Source organism: Sprattus sprattus (assembly GCF_963457725.1).
Source record: "Sprattus sprattus genome assembly, chromosome: 13".
Taxonomy (NCBI): domain Eukaryota; kingdom Metazoa; phylum Chordata; class Actinopteri; order Clupeiformes; family Clupeidae; genus Sprattus; species Sprattus sprattus.
Window position 1 is genome coordinate 1,674,763 of NC_137911.1, and position 15,131 is coordinate 1,689,893.

The following is a 15,131-nucleotide window of genomic DNA, read 5'->3' on the forward strand; positions in this document are numbered from 1 at the left end:
GTCGACACTGTTGCGGCTAAAAGGTGCGTCACCAACTCTTCCGGGTAGCGTGAGAGTGCTACCGAAGGTGTTGGTCGGATGACACTAAGCGAGTGAGAAGACTATTGGAGGTAAATGTGACGAATGGCTTTTACATCCTCGTTTGTTGGCTGACGTCCTTAATGTCTGTTTTAACATGTATTTTAACTGTTTGTTCATGTAGGTTGGTGGCGACGCCAGAATACCAATTGTCCGTGTTTGTTGTTTGTCATTGCTGAAGGTAACCTGAGGATGTTCTGATTTGCTAAAAATACATGTTGATTATGTATGATTAGATAAATCATTTTATTTCCTTTCTTCAGATTTGCCACTGCTGCTTTGCTTTGCCTTAAAATTAGTTTCATTTCAGTTTTTGCTCGTTGTAGTTTTTGGTTTGCTTGTTTTCATATTTGTTTGTTGGACCTAGCCTAGGTGTGAGCTAGGTTTAGTGTACTACATTTTATTATTTTCTTTCAGTATTTATCCCCTCTCCTCCCCACCGTGCCAGTGCGATCAGGGTTGTATTGGCTGCCCCAGTTTGGTCCCTAGTGAATGAACCTTTTTGATGCTGAAACTCTGCCTAGTTTCAGCCCAATAGGCTTAACCCCAACTCCTCTTTCTCCTTCCTTCCCAGAATATCACAGCTGTCTGCGGGGTAGGTTATCGGACCTGAGTCTTTTACTTCGGGCACTGCATGCCTTTGAGTGGTAACGCGCACCTCACGATTTGTTGATACCTGTTTGCAGTGCATGTTCCTATGTGTGTTGTGTGCAGAGTTTGTGTGAGTAGGAGTACAAATCCAGAGCACGGGTGGCATGTCGGTCTCATTCCCCTTTTCCTCAGACAGGTAACCTCCTTGTAACAGCTGCTCCCTATGCCCCCTACCATCCTGGTGGCAGCCGGTACCAACTATCCAGCCCTTTTCAACTCTCCCGCCATCCTCCACCCATAGAAATTGTATAAATAAATATTGTCATTTTTATCATTGGAGTACCTTGTCTCTGTCTTTACTAGAGCGAACCTGAGCGAGAAACCACTTGTCTCTCGAAAAAGGTATACATCATATCCACCCTATATCTTGGTGTGAAAGCCACCAGGTGGCGTAGTCGTGTCCAGAGCCAAGACCTTAAAAGTCCCTTAGGTTACATACGCGTGCGCACGCATGCGTTAAACCCAGTTTGGAGTGATTGCGCAATCCTAGGGGAGGCACTGGCTCAGCTGCCCATAGACACCAATGCATCTGCCTCCCTTGACGGCACGTGCATGTTCATTGGCTTATCACTGTCACTGGGAACCGGAAATGCGCAAATTCAGCGATTTTGATAATAAAAATATCCTAAATATATATTATTATTATTATTATTTATTTTTTAAATCTTTTTTTTTTTTTTACTTTTCGAAATGACAGGTGAGGCTCTGCCTCCCCTGCCTCCTATGACTGCACGTCCCTGGATAAGGACTGGGGGCGTAAGATACTGAAGCAAACCCTGAATATGCTGATCATTAAGTCAAATGACTCCATTAATTTGGACAGGGAGTTTGTAGTACCGCAATTTCTAGCACGCCCCTCTGTCTACAGTTTCCTTATTGTAATATGCGTTCATAATATTGAAATACAGTGGCAATGCATGCGTCGTGCTGGGAACAGCGTGTGTCCGATAACTTTTGTAAGCGTTTGTTTGTGCTTTAATCACTATTTGTTTGTTTGTGCCTTGTGCACTGGCCAGGCTCAGCGTATGATTTCAGACTGTCTCTTTTTCTTCTTCTCGCGAAGCAGAAGGTGCGCACAGTGCGTACAGCCGTACGGCTGCAGGCGCCACTGCTGCCAAGCACTGATTTAATGTCTTTATATTTGATGCCAATCTCAAAATAAAATGCTCTGAACCTCTCCCGAGTATGTGACTCCATTTTTGTGGTTTATATGTTGTTTTATATTCCAGCTTTCTGCGCTACCTGTCTGGCAGGCTTTTTTGAGTGAAACAGAAACAAGCCGTCACAATTTTAAACTGATTCAATAACCTTCCAGTCCGCCAGGTGTCAGTAGAGAGTTGTCGACACAAATTCGTAACCTTGAGTTTTACCAACAGAAGAAGGATAGCTTCCGTTGTCATCAGTGTACGTGAACTAGCAAGTGTTTTCGTCTTTTGAAAACGAACCTTATTTAAATCCTTGCGCTTTTGTTATGGAGGAAAGACTTATTTACGCGGTGTCTGTGTATCCTGAGCTATACAATTCAACACTAAGTTCTTACAAAGATTTTAGTAAGAAAGCTGACGCATGGAGGTCTGTAAGTCTACAAACGGAGCTTCCAGGTGAGATAACCCTGTCGAGAATGTTGATGTTAATTTCTAGCTAACATAAACTGTAACAGACCAAGAACGATGGTAAGTACGTGTTTAATGTAGAAGTATTGACAAAAACAATATTGTTCTATCTGTAGGGGCTCTTCACAGGCCATTTTGCTGTCATGCAGTTGTAGATATCGCTAACCTCAAGGCTACGCTGTTGTTTTTGCAAGGTGTTTGTTGTCTGTTTCAAGGTTTTGTTATTTCTAATTCAACTACAGAATGTTTAGTTTGAGGCTTCGTTGAACCATGAAGGATGGGGTTATCGTAATTAAGTTTTAGTTTTTTTGCTGTACCTGGTAGTCAAAATGTAGTCACTTTGTAATTCTTCACTTGGTATATTTCTTATGCTCCGTTTTGTTCGTATTAATTACAGAGGAAGACTGCCGGAGGAAATGGAAAAGCCTGAGGGACCAGTTTATCAAAGAGCAGAGACGCCACGCCATGGGCAACAGCAGCCGGAAATGGAAATATACTGACCAAATGGCCTTCCTCACCCCATTCATACAGTCGCGCTCCTCCATCTCCAACTTCTCAGTTGTGGAGCCCGACGATGAGCGAGATGACGACAAAGAGATGAATAACAACACAGGGCATGTAAGTCAAAAGATGAGAGGGGACCTGAGAGATGCAGAGACGCCTCCTAATTTCCCAGTCAGCAGTGCACTTTGGTCTGGACAGAAGAGGTGGGAACTCAACGGACAAGAAGGCAATGAGGATGAGATGTTTCTCTTGAGCCTCCTGCCCCACCTGAAGAAGCTACCCTATGAGAAGAAGTGTGCAGTGAAATTGAAGTTCCACCAGCTTCTTTACGAAGCAGAATTTCAGTAGCAAGAAAACCCAACCTTATCTTTTGTATCAGAAGTTGTGAAATTAATTTTTTAACAATTGTAAAAGACTGCTGGGGTATTTGTTCCAAGACACTGTTTATGGAAATGCATGGGACATTTGGGAGTGGGGCAGAGCAATTGGCAGTGTCCATCCACACCCATGTTGCTAGTGCTGTGGCCTAGTTTACCTTCTTGTCTTGTTTTTTTTAATGTTTGAAAGAGTTATACCCAACTGTAACTGTGTTCAAAACCCTCCTTAAAGATTGAAGCATGTTTTCCTTCACATTTTTTGTAGCGCAAACCTCTTGTACTGTGAGGTATGCCAAATGTTTTTTATGACATTGTACAAGTAGATATGTCTACATTGCAATGTGTTATCTGAAAACATTTCTGACATTCAGGTGTTATTCCTCTGGAAATTATTGAAAAATATTTAAGAGACTTTTGTAACAGTGCATTGCACAACTTATGATAGCATTTTTTCTCTCTTTTTTTTTTACATTGTTAATGTTGAAAACATTTGCTGTGATTCTTCCTAGCCAGACCCACTTGGATCAAAACCTGTTAAAGGAACTCAAACCTCTCTGTTTATTTAGTTTGGTCACACATTCTTAGGTGAGTTTGCTTGGAATGACCAATCTGTACCACATTAGATCAGCCTGTCTGCCTTGATTTTTGGTCTGTTCAGTTACCCCTGCAGTTAACAGTCCAGGCTGTTGTATCTTTTGGCTTTTTTTCAGCCCCCATATTCATATTTTTTGCAACTGATGTGTTGTTAAATCCAGAATTATTTGAAAGAATGTAGACAAAATGCCGCCAATGATGATGAGTCTAAATCTAATAAATGTATATATTACACTTCTAAAGATAACCTTTCAGTGACTTTTATGGTAAGTGAAAATTAAAAGATAATTTAACATGTCAATTTATAAAATAGATCCAAAGATGTCAAGAGTTCAGAAGTCAAGATTTGAACTTGAGGTTTTATTGCTAATTTCTCTTTGATATAGACCTTTTTATTTTGTCGTTGTGCACTTTTGTGATAAGACCACAAAATGTATTGCAAGATAGAGGGAACAGTCTTGTGTGGTATACCAATACATTTGCCATGTGATTTATATAATTACTGCATTAGAAATATAAGAATTAAAAGTCTGTTTAGAGTGATCGTGGTATCAGCTCTCATCGGTTCCATCTTCTACCAGAGGAATTTCTGGAAAAAGGAAAACTGGTAAGAACAAACGGCATTGAATGGATTTGTTCTAGAATCTTGGTGGTCATTCTGTAAAGCTTGTAAAAGATGACAAAAGTAAAGTAGGTAAGCATATATTGTCACCACTTAATTGTCTTAAGTCTTAATTGTTTTGCAAATTGTGCAGATTTGATGGAAACTCACAAACTTGAAACTTTATGGAAAACAATTTCTAGATTGTATTTCAAAATAGATATGTACACATTAATTAGTTTGGGTGTATTTGAATGCTTGAACCTTGCCTGCCTTTCTGTATGACTGGTATGATATACATGTGTTCTGTGAAATCCATATTTGATGGCAAACTTGAGTTCCCACGGGATGGATAGAATCCAGAGAACTCACCATCAGCAATGTCAACGCTGGGGCTGCTGGAGGCTGTCTCCTCTATGGAGGAGACCACATTGGTTCTCTCTGAGGGATTATTCATTCCACCTGCATTTGAAGATGAGTCCTGGGTGCTCTGCACACATTCTGAGTTGTCTGAAAAGCTCTCATAGGTCTCGCATTCACTGGTGTCTAGAGGAGCTCTGCTTGGAGTCTCAATGTGTCCTGGGTACTCCGGAGGATGTGGCGCCTCTTCCTGCAGTATGTCCTCCAGACTGGCAGGGGGGGCTGTTCTTGGAGGTGGGAAGGCTGTGCTATTCACTGCTTCCTCATAGGTAGGGAGTAGCACTGGGACACCATCCACCACCACAACGCTCTGGTCACTGGGATCCTGCTCTGGATCCCTATTCAAACAGAAGTAAAACAAATGGAATGACTTAAAGCCTGGAAATGGAACATAAAGCCCAAAGGAAGCTGGCATCCCTTACCGTAAATTCCACTGAGGCTTGCACTGGAACTGGAGGACCTTTACTATCATCACCAGGAGCAAAGCCAGCAGAACACCAGAGGCTGTGAACGCCCCTACTCTCCATTTTGTCAGAAGGCTGTCCTCAAAGCCAGGCCATGTTGTTTCTGCACAGTGGAAAAAGACATTCAGACTCAGTGGAACTCTCTGAAACGGGTTACGGTGCTAAACTGTAATGCCTTACTAAAACAAAATGTTAATGAACGATAGCTTCTGCCTGAATATTTTTTTGATTATTTACAGTATTTTCCTACCTGTTTTAATACAGTAGACTTGCAGGTGGGGAAACCACTCCCCATATTGACAAGTGATGTACTTGTAATCATTTGCAAGGGAGTAGCCAGGATCACAGTAAAACTCTACCACTGTTCCATGGATGTACCGATCACAAGGTTGTGGATGACACATGTAATCTCCATGCTCTAACATAGGAGGAAGGGGACACACTGGCACAGGAGAAAATAATGTTACAAATTTAGAAAGCACATAGAGCAGATATTTTCATAGAATATCAGCTATTACTTTGACATCTGATTTTGACATGTTCACCTGCTCTTATAGTTCCACCTATGGTTTAGCTGATGTGGATATGTGAATGTAACTTTAATTTAACTTATTTAGCTCTAATATGAAAACACACCACACTTACCCTCCACATCAAGGCACCGGGGTGGTGTAGTGGACCAGATGAGGTTATACATGCATTCCATGATCTCTGCACCTTCTAGTTTGTAACCAGGGAAACAGTGGTATTGGACCACAGTCCCAACTGGAACAGAAAACTGTGTTTCTGACAGGTTCATGTAGCTATGTGGGTTAATTAGTGGACGCAAGCAGCCTGCAAGGAAGAAATATGGTTAAGGCAACTATGCAATATTAAATGTATTGGCTGAAGTCAATGGAGGGACGGAGGTAGAAAAATAAACACCTTGACACGTGGGTTGATTATCCCAGGTTCCATCATCCTGACAAATAGACACCATGTTGTCCATATCAGGGTAGCGGATCTGAAACCCCTCATGACAGCTAACGCTTAGAAAATCACCAGGTCTGTAAGTGTGATTGGATACATGTGCATCTTCAATATAGGGAGGAAGACAATCTATGGGGGAAATGAAACAGTCAGGAAACAATTCAACCAACAAAATGGCTAACTTGATTTAAATCCCATTAGTGCAAGAGGATAGAGATGGAGGATCATATCTGTGCCAACCTTCTTGTAGGCACACTGGTCTGTGGTTCGGTCTCCAGCCAGCTGATCCATTATGGAATCGGCTACAAACAATCTTTGCTGGTCCCTTGAGTCTAAACCCTTCCATGCAGCGGTACCTGGCCACTGCATTAACGAAGAACACACCTGAACTTGGGCTCCGGCTGCCATGTTCAAGGAAGCCAGGGTCCCCACAGAATTGCTGACCTAGAAAATACACAAAACAGACCTTTCAGGTACATTATAACATGTTAAGTAAAATATGCTAAAGCTCTATATTCTCTGTTGGTGACGTGAAAGTAAAGTCTATGTATTACACTGACATGACTGGTAAATGATTTATTAACCAAGGTAGGTGGCTGATGCAGCCCTGCTTTTATTACAAAAAAGCTCAGACACCTTTCAGAATCAGAATTATTTGTAATGGCCAGGTATATTTACACATACAGGAAATTAACTTGGTGTGGTTGGTGCATAGGACATAAAACACATAACATACCATTGTGTACATTGCACCTTGATTATTGTAATGCTTTATTTTTTTCATGAAAAGGACAGTTGTTCACATCCCTTCATTCATGCATTTTAATTAATTTTAAAGCCTTGCCTGGTTAAGTGCTTATTAAATGTCATACTACTACTGCCACTTGAAGTCCTCATCTTAAGCGCTTCTGGCAAGTCTAAGCTTTAAACTAAAGGTGATGGAATTTCTATTGAACCCCTGGAAACAAGCCTTTATTGTCCGGCTTTACATGTTTAGAAATATGAAATATACATGTTTTGTTTTATAATTTTTCTGTTATTTGTTGTTTGTATTTGAATTTAATTTATTCTTTTTATCCTTCTTTTGGAAGATCAAGGATCAGGTAGGGAGAATGGCTACTTAGGCCTGTTTACTTATATTTACAGTGTGACATGTTGGAAAAATGGACATAGTTGTCTGATAAGAAAGTCTGAAGTCACGAAAACATGTATTCCATCTAACATTATGTCTGTTGTATTACAGGTAGAGTAACGCAGCAGTACTCTGTCCAAAGGTCAGCTCACTACACCACTGTCAGATGTCACTTGTCATGGGGTTTCCAGGTGAGTTAGACAGTGCAAATCTGCTGCACACTGAGGTGGTTCCAAATCTAATTAGAAAGACCTCCCAGGTCCCCACAACATTTTCTTACAGCTGAGCTTTTGGCCCCTAGACTTTAATTACAGTTTAGACTTCAAAGAAGGGAAATATCTCTCAGGTTTTATAATCTGTGCTTCACCTTTGTGAAACAAGTTACGTCCCTGGGACTTCTATTTTTACATTAAGTTTAAATATAGGATTTCTGTATTATGCTAACCTACTTATTTCTAAGCAATACCAATTATGCTGATACTGGCAGATTGTAGATTGTATTATTCTGTGTATTTGTTTATTGCTAATAAATTAGGGCAATCGTCTTTAAAGGACACTTCCTTTGTAAATGCTGCTTTGATTATATTGTGTGAGCACATAACATTGTTTCTGCCATATGCTCTGGTTAAGACCATTGAAAGTGCCCGTTAAGACTTCAACCTGATTTGCTGAGTGTCTTACAGATCACTGACACTTAGATATTGTCAAAATCTACACACAGGAAAACCACACAACATGCTAATGCAATTTCAATAGTGAACAGCATGCATGTTAATCTACAGTCAAGAATATCATCAATATGTACCTCTTTTCAAAAGGTAACTCTGTGTAACATCACAACCGAAGAGCCTTACCTACGGTTACGTCTGAAGCTGTCAACACTTCACGAAGAAGAATGGCTGCAGCCAAACAAAACTGTATTCGCAGAAGGTTGCATCGTAGTAAAAATGGCTCTTTTAGCATACTGGCATGATACATGTTTGACCATGTATAGAATTCGCTTGTAAATTCAAGTTAAAACATAACGAAGGCGGTGATAACTGACAGCATAGCTAGGAATTCCGTAAGCTTGGAGCTCCCATAAATGCGACGGAGTGATCCTCAACATATTTATAGCCCTGTTTCTACAGTAATTCAGGTTTGAATGCGGAACACCTACAAGACCTTTGAAACCACGATAAGGGTTTCAATGGTATAATTTTATACCCTATCGGCCGAAAGAAAATGCGTCATCTCTACAATACTGCAACCGTGCTCCACCCCTCTCCAAAGCAAGGTTGAAAAATTGAAATCAGCAACTAACCGTTAGCTAGTCGGCTGCAGATGGGTGCACATCGCACATTGCGTAGCCTACTAGACCTAAGGAGGCTATTTACTTCACTCCACACATATGGGCGTTTAGTTTACCACGCGCATGCACGCACACAAACACACACACACACACACACACACACACACACACACACACACACACGCACAGTAGCTTTACGTGCTAACATATGGGAGCATCAAAGTAGCCAGTGGGTAAACAAAATTCTGATTTTTCTATTTTCACAATTACTACCTATTGCAGTTAAGCCATTATGAGCTGGTCGACTGTTAATCCCTGGGTTATCAAAAACTAAAATTAAAAAAAGATAATTTCAAGTCTCTTTAAAAAGATGAATAATGATGATGTTTTATGTACACAATAGGCAGCATACCGGTATGATATTTGTATTAGATTTTGTATTAGAATGTCTTTTATTTACATTATTATACTCTGAGCCAACCAGGGGTCTTTTTAAATCCTGAGTGAGAGTGTGTGTGTTTGCATATGTCTGTGTGTGTGACTCAGACCATGTTGTTTGGGCTGTGGGAGGGGACGTGTGGGCCTCCCTGTGCCCTGTGATTTTGCATCTGCAATTGAGGGGGCTGAGAAACGTCCTTCTCCTGACAGGGATTACAGGCCTTGACTGAGTGTCTCCCCTCTCAAGTTTGTTTCATGAGAGTCTAGGTGCTTTTGACTTACCCTCTGACCACCACTTCAATGTGTGTAGCCAATAGGGATAAGGATCACCGTTGTACTTGGAGAAGATGAACATGCTGAGACTCCTGGGCCCTCCAACACGTCCCGGGCCCTATTTTTAGATCTTTTTGGGTCCAAACCTTTTAGTAAGTACAATAAACGATCAAAATCAGTCCAGTATTGAGTAAGAACGCAATAACCAGCAACCGCAAAACAGCTACACAATATAATCCCAGGGGGTTTGCATGCTCATCAAAGTTAAACCACTTGTTATCTGCTACTGACAGGCGCATTATGCGGTTGTACGTAAAGGATCCCTATGAAGTTAGTCAGTCTGTTTACCTCAAGTAAAGAAACTTTAGAAAACTAATAAAAAGCTCTTTGTTGCTATATAGATATCAAGTTCCCTCAGCACCTTCTTGCAACAAACTGTGCAGAACAGAGACTTCAGTTGTAGACCCTATATAAAAGTTGTAGGTCCCAAAACATCAATCGGTGGATGCATGGATCACAGAGATAACATGAAAACTGGCCAACTGTGTTATGTGGATATCAGTGTATGAGAATATCACAACACAACCCTCTTCATAAATGCTTTCATACCAATCCACATCATGATTCATGACTAGCATTTTGATGTAATCTCTGCACTGTCCCTGATTTTTTTTTTTTCAGTGTAGCCTTTAGGCATGGGCATTGTTAGGCCTGGGTGGATTACAGCCTCAAATGTGTTATGAATGACATAATAATAATAATAATAATAATAATAATAATAAATAGCCCTGGATCCATGTAATTCTGTCATTCTAATGTGTATTATAGCCTTTAAATATAATATGACTTCCTTGGTACTTTGCACACGTGCATTTTTGTGAGCACGAGAGAGTGCACCGGTAACAGGGATTCTAATTCACTAAGGCAAGACTTAAAATGTTGAAATATAGGATGTTTCTTGCCAAAAGAAAAAGAATAAAGGCAACAAGGCGTAGGCAAGGCTAGATGAGGTGGAATTATGTCCTGTTACTAACCATAAGGGAAAGAGCAAGGTAAAAGGGCAAGAAAGATGAGAACGGTTATAAACTCAACTTTAATATCTCCCAGTTTAAAGTCGATCTCCAGACAGGCTCCAAACACTCTTTATAGGCCCATCTAAAGTTCAGTTTATCAAACAAAGCTGATGTTGAGACTTCTGATATCCAAACAGTAGGCTATTCTGTTCACATTAAATGTAATTTCTGCCATAATAATAACAATAATAATTTGTATGTCTATAGCGCTTTTCTAGTACCCAAAGACGGTTTTCAGAAGCCAAGCAAACAAGACAAACAAAAACAACAAGAAAGACAACAGATCAAACAAAAAACAAACAGACCGAAACAAGTTAGAAAAAAAGAAAACTGAACATAAGAGTCTTAAAGTGGAGGGGAGGGAGCAGGGGAATTCAGGTGAAGGCAAGGTTGAAAAGGCTCGAGGGACTGTTTAAAAAGTGTTATGTTGGGAGCCTGATGGATGGGGAGAGGGAGGTCATTCCAGAGGGATGGAGCAGCAGCAGAGAAGGCCCTGTCACCCCAGGTCCGGCGCTTAGTCCTGATGGTCTTGAGAGTGGTTGCACTGGCGGGCCTGAGGCAACGGGTAGGGGCGTGGAGGGGTAGGATGTCAGAAAGGTATGGAGAGGCCAGGTTATTTAGGGGTTATTTAGGCCATAAAACTCTCGTAAATGTTTTATCCATTATTAACAAGTTTATGGGTGCACTGTAAAAAAAAAATCTGTAAAAAAAAAACGGTAAATTACTGGCAGCTACGGCTGCCAAACAAAAAACGTAAAATTAAAGTAAAACATCCTAATTCAAATAAAGTGCAAAAACACTATATTTACAGATATTTCCATTTAAGGATTTGCAGAGAAACACTGTTATTTTATAGATTTTTCCTCAATTAATACAATCAAACACCAATAATAAAGTGACAGCCCTATCAGTTTAGCAGAGAAAAAACTGTTATTTTACAGATTCTTCCTAATTTATTACGAGCAAACACCTTTAATTAAGTTAGGGTACAAAAAGTATAGCAGAGAAACACTGTTATTTTACAATGTTTTCCTCGATATTTAACAGTTCAAGTTCAGCAGAGAAAAACTGTTATTTTACAGATTTTTTTATCTATTATTAATATCGAACACTTTCAATAAAGTGACAGTCCGACAAGTTTAGCAAAAAATGCTGTTATTTTACAGATTCTTCCTAATTTATTACGAGCAAACACTATTAATTAAGTCAGGCTTCTTTAAGATTAAACACCTTCAATAAAGTGGCAGCCCTAACAGTTTTGTAGAGAAACACTGGTATTTTACAGATATTCCCTCATTTATTACAATGAAACACCTTCAATTAAGTGACAGTACTTTACATTTAACAGAGAAACTGTCATTTTACAGATTTTTCAATTTTTATGATCAAACACATTCAATAAAGTGCTGACACATGCTCAAGATTGTAAAATGATGGTTTTATTTGGAAGACAAAAATAAAAACTCTAAAAGTACTATATAAAATGGATTACAATTATTTCAAACATTGACTTGCAGGGTTTGTGTTTAGAGTTTATGCTTAAACAAAACAGATACATCTAGAAGTTTAAAATTAAGTTAAGTAAAAAAGCATGGCACAAAAGATAAATTAATTTGTACCAGAAGTCGACAGTGCAACATCAATGGCCGGATTATACTCAGTTTTTAACGCAACGCGTAACCACGTAAGATACACAAGAGCCCCTTGCGCAGTTTCATAACCCTCTTTTACATGCTTAAGTGTGTCCCCCAAAATGTCTGACTATCCGACAAAGCCACTCCGGCCCCACGCAGCTCGCAAAGACTGTGATTGGCCTGCTAACCGACAGACGGAGTGTCAGACGTAGAGTTTATTGATGGAGTACAGCCGGGGAACAGGACACAAACATAAACAGAGTATACAAATCCACGAAGGGGTTAACAGACAGAGTTCTAACACAAAGAACAAGAACTAGGAACATGAACTAAAGATAGCACAGAGTCTCACTCTGGCTACTGTGCACAAGGGCAAAGAACAGAGGTACACGGCTACAAGCCGGACAAGACAGTCACATGATAATGCAGTCCTGAAAGTCTGGCGGCACCGAACTGGCTGACTCGGAAGCCAGCGGACAGGGAGCTTGCTGGTTTGGAAGCCAGCTGACAATGGGGTTGTAGTTGCCGGTGGCCGGGAGGCAGAATCCCAGGGACGTAGAGTGGGTCACAGAGCTAGAAGTCTCGGGCAAAGGTTTCGTCCTTGTAGCAATGAGACCAAACACGGAGTGAGGGGAGTGCAGGTTATATATAGGGAGTGAATCAGGTGTGTGTGATCATGTGATTGGGGACCTGAATGCAGTGCAGCTGGGACGGTGAATGATACTGATGATATGCAGCTGAGAGTATGAGTGAGAGTGAAACAGGTGTATGTGCTTGTGTGATTGGGAACCTGAATGCAGTGAGTGAGCTGAAGGGGGCGTGGCCGGAGCGGAGCTCAGCAGGAAAATGACAATAGCCTCTATCCACAACAGTTACAACATTTGACTTCAGACTCATATTAAACTACATGGAGTGAGTCAGTCCATTGCAAAGTAATTTCCCCCTTGTCTCCTCTTTATTTCTGCATTGCTCTGGGCCAGCCAGGTCAAAAGTATTGGGACACCTGACCATCACACTTATATGAGTTTCACGCACACCTCATTCCAAAAGTACTCTATAACAGCTGCCTCTCTTCTAGGAAGTCTTTCCACAAGATTTTGGAGTGGGTCTGTTGGATTTAGTGCCCATTCAGCATTAGGCAGTCCCCCCAGGATTTCGCAGGCCTTTTTTGTGATAGTTGCGGCCTAAAATTACCGATTTTGCGGGGGCTTTTCCAAAAAGTTGCGGTGAACATTGCGGTGTTTTTAGGCGTTTGTTGCGATTAAAATGCGGGAGCAAGTGAAAGTTGCGATAAAAAAGTTGCTTATTTCCTTCATTGTAATTATAATTGAGTTATTTGTTGAAAAATAAATCATTAATAAACAAACATTCTCTAAAGAACCAAACCGTTGAGAAATGGTCCTCTTAATAACCTTACCAACATGCCAAACAAAAGATTACCAGTACTACAAAAATGTAGCATAATAGGCTGTTCTGCCCTGTTTATTTAGGTCAGAAAATGTACACTACTGTTCAAAAGTTTGGGGTCACTTAGAAATGTCCTTATTTTTCAAAGAAAAGCACTGTTTTTGTCAATGAAGATAACATTTAAATAATCAGAAATACACTCTATACATTTTAAATGTGGTAAATGACTATTGTAGGTGGAAGCGTCTGGCTTTTAATTAAATATCTACATAGGTGTATAGAGGCCCATTTCCAGCAACTATCACTCCAGTGTTCTAATGGTACATTGTGTTTGCTAATCGCCTTAGAAAACTAATGGATGATTAGAAAACCCTTGTGCAATTATGTTAGCACAGCTGAAAACTGTTTTGCTGTTGAGAGAAGCTATAAAACTGGCCTTCCTGTGAGCTAGATGAGTATCTGGAGCATCACATTTGTGGGTTTCGATTATACTCTCAAAATGGCCAGAAAAAGTGAACTTTCATGTGAAACTCGCCAGTCTATTCTTGTTCTTAGAAATGAAGGCCAAACCATGTGAGAAAAGAGAAACTGAACATTTCCTACAACGGTGTGTATTTATCCCTTCAGAGAACAGCACAAACGGGCTCTAACCAGAGTAGAAAGAGAAGTAGGAGGCCCCGGTGCACAACTAAGCAGGAAGACAAGTATATAAGAGTCTCTAGTTTGAGAAATAGACACCTCACAGGTCCTCAACTGGCAGCTTCTTTAAATGGTACCCACAAAACGCCTGTGTCAAAGTATACAGTGAAGAGGCGACTCCGGGATGCTGGCCCCCTAGGTAGAGTGGCAAAGAAAAAGCCATATCTGAGACTGGACAATAAAAAGAATAGATTGATATGGGCAAGAGAACACAGACATTGGACAGAGGAAGATTGGGGGAAAAGTGTCAGACAAATCAAAGTTTGAGGTGTTTGGATCACACAGAAGAACATTTGTGAGCCGCAGATCAGGTGAAAATATGCTGGAATAGTGCCTGATGCCATCTGTCAAGCATGGTGGAGGTAATGTGATGGTCTGGGGCTGCTTTGGTGCTGGAAAAGTGGGAGATTTGTACAAAGTAAAAGGGATTTTAAATAAGGAAGGCTATCACACCATTTTGCAACACCATGCCATACCCTGTGGACAGTGCTTGATTGGAGCCAATTCCCCCCTACAACAGGGCAATGACCCAAAGCACACCTCCATATTATGCAAGAACTTTTAGGGAAGAAGCAGGCTGTCTGTAATGGAATGGCCAGCGCAGTCACCAGATCTCAACCCCATTCAGCTGTTGTGGGAGCAGCTTGACTTTATGGTACGCAAGAAGTGCCCATCAAGCCAAAGCAACTTGTGGGATGTGCTTCAGGAAGCATGGGGTGAAATTTCTACAGATTACCTCAACAAATTAACAGCTAGAATGCTGAAGGGTTGCAATTGCTGCAAATGGAGCATTCTTTGACAAAAGCAAAATTTGAAGAAAAAAAAATAATATTTCAAATAAAAATCATTATTTCTAACCTTGTCAATGTCTATATTTTCTATTCATTTTGCAAGTCATTTGATAAATAAAAGT

The 15,131-nt window shown here is 40.5% G+C and overlaps 2 protein-coding genes across 2 annotated transcripts; one reads left to right on the plus strand and one right to left on the minus strand.

The window, feature by feature from the left end:
* Positions 1 to 2,144: 2,144 nt before the first annotated feature.
* On the plus strand, positions 2,145 to 4,008 carry LOC308374746 (uncharacterized protein). Its single transcript, XM_080850667.1, has 2 exons — positions 2,145 to 2,330; positions 2,740 to 4,008. Exons 1-2 carry the CDS (start codon positions 2,201 to 2,203, stop codon positions 3,192 to 3,194), a joined length of 585 nt encoding a protein of 194 aa, XP_080706793.1. The 5' UTR covers positions 2,145 to 2,200; the 3' UTR covers positions 3,195 to 4,008.
* A 360-nt stretch (positions 4,009 to 4,368) lies between these two features.
* Positions 4,369 to 8,381, minus strand: susd4 (sushi domain containing 4; the record flags this gene model as incomplete). The annotated part of the gene is made up of 8 exons (XM_080850530.1): positions 4,369 to 4,406; positions 4,791 to 5,176; positions 5,261 to 5,405; positions 5,553 to 5,744; positions 5,948 to 6,136; positions 6,227 to 6,400; positions 6,512 to 6,715; positions 8,258 to 8,381. 8 exons carry the CDS (start codon positions 8,379 to 8,381, stop codon positions 4,369 to 4,371), a joined length of 1,452 nt encoding a protein of 483 aa, XP_080706656.1.
* Positions 8,382 to 15,131: the final 6,750 nt, after the last annotated feature.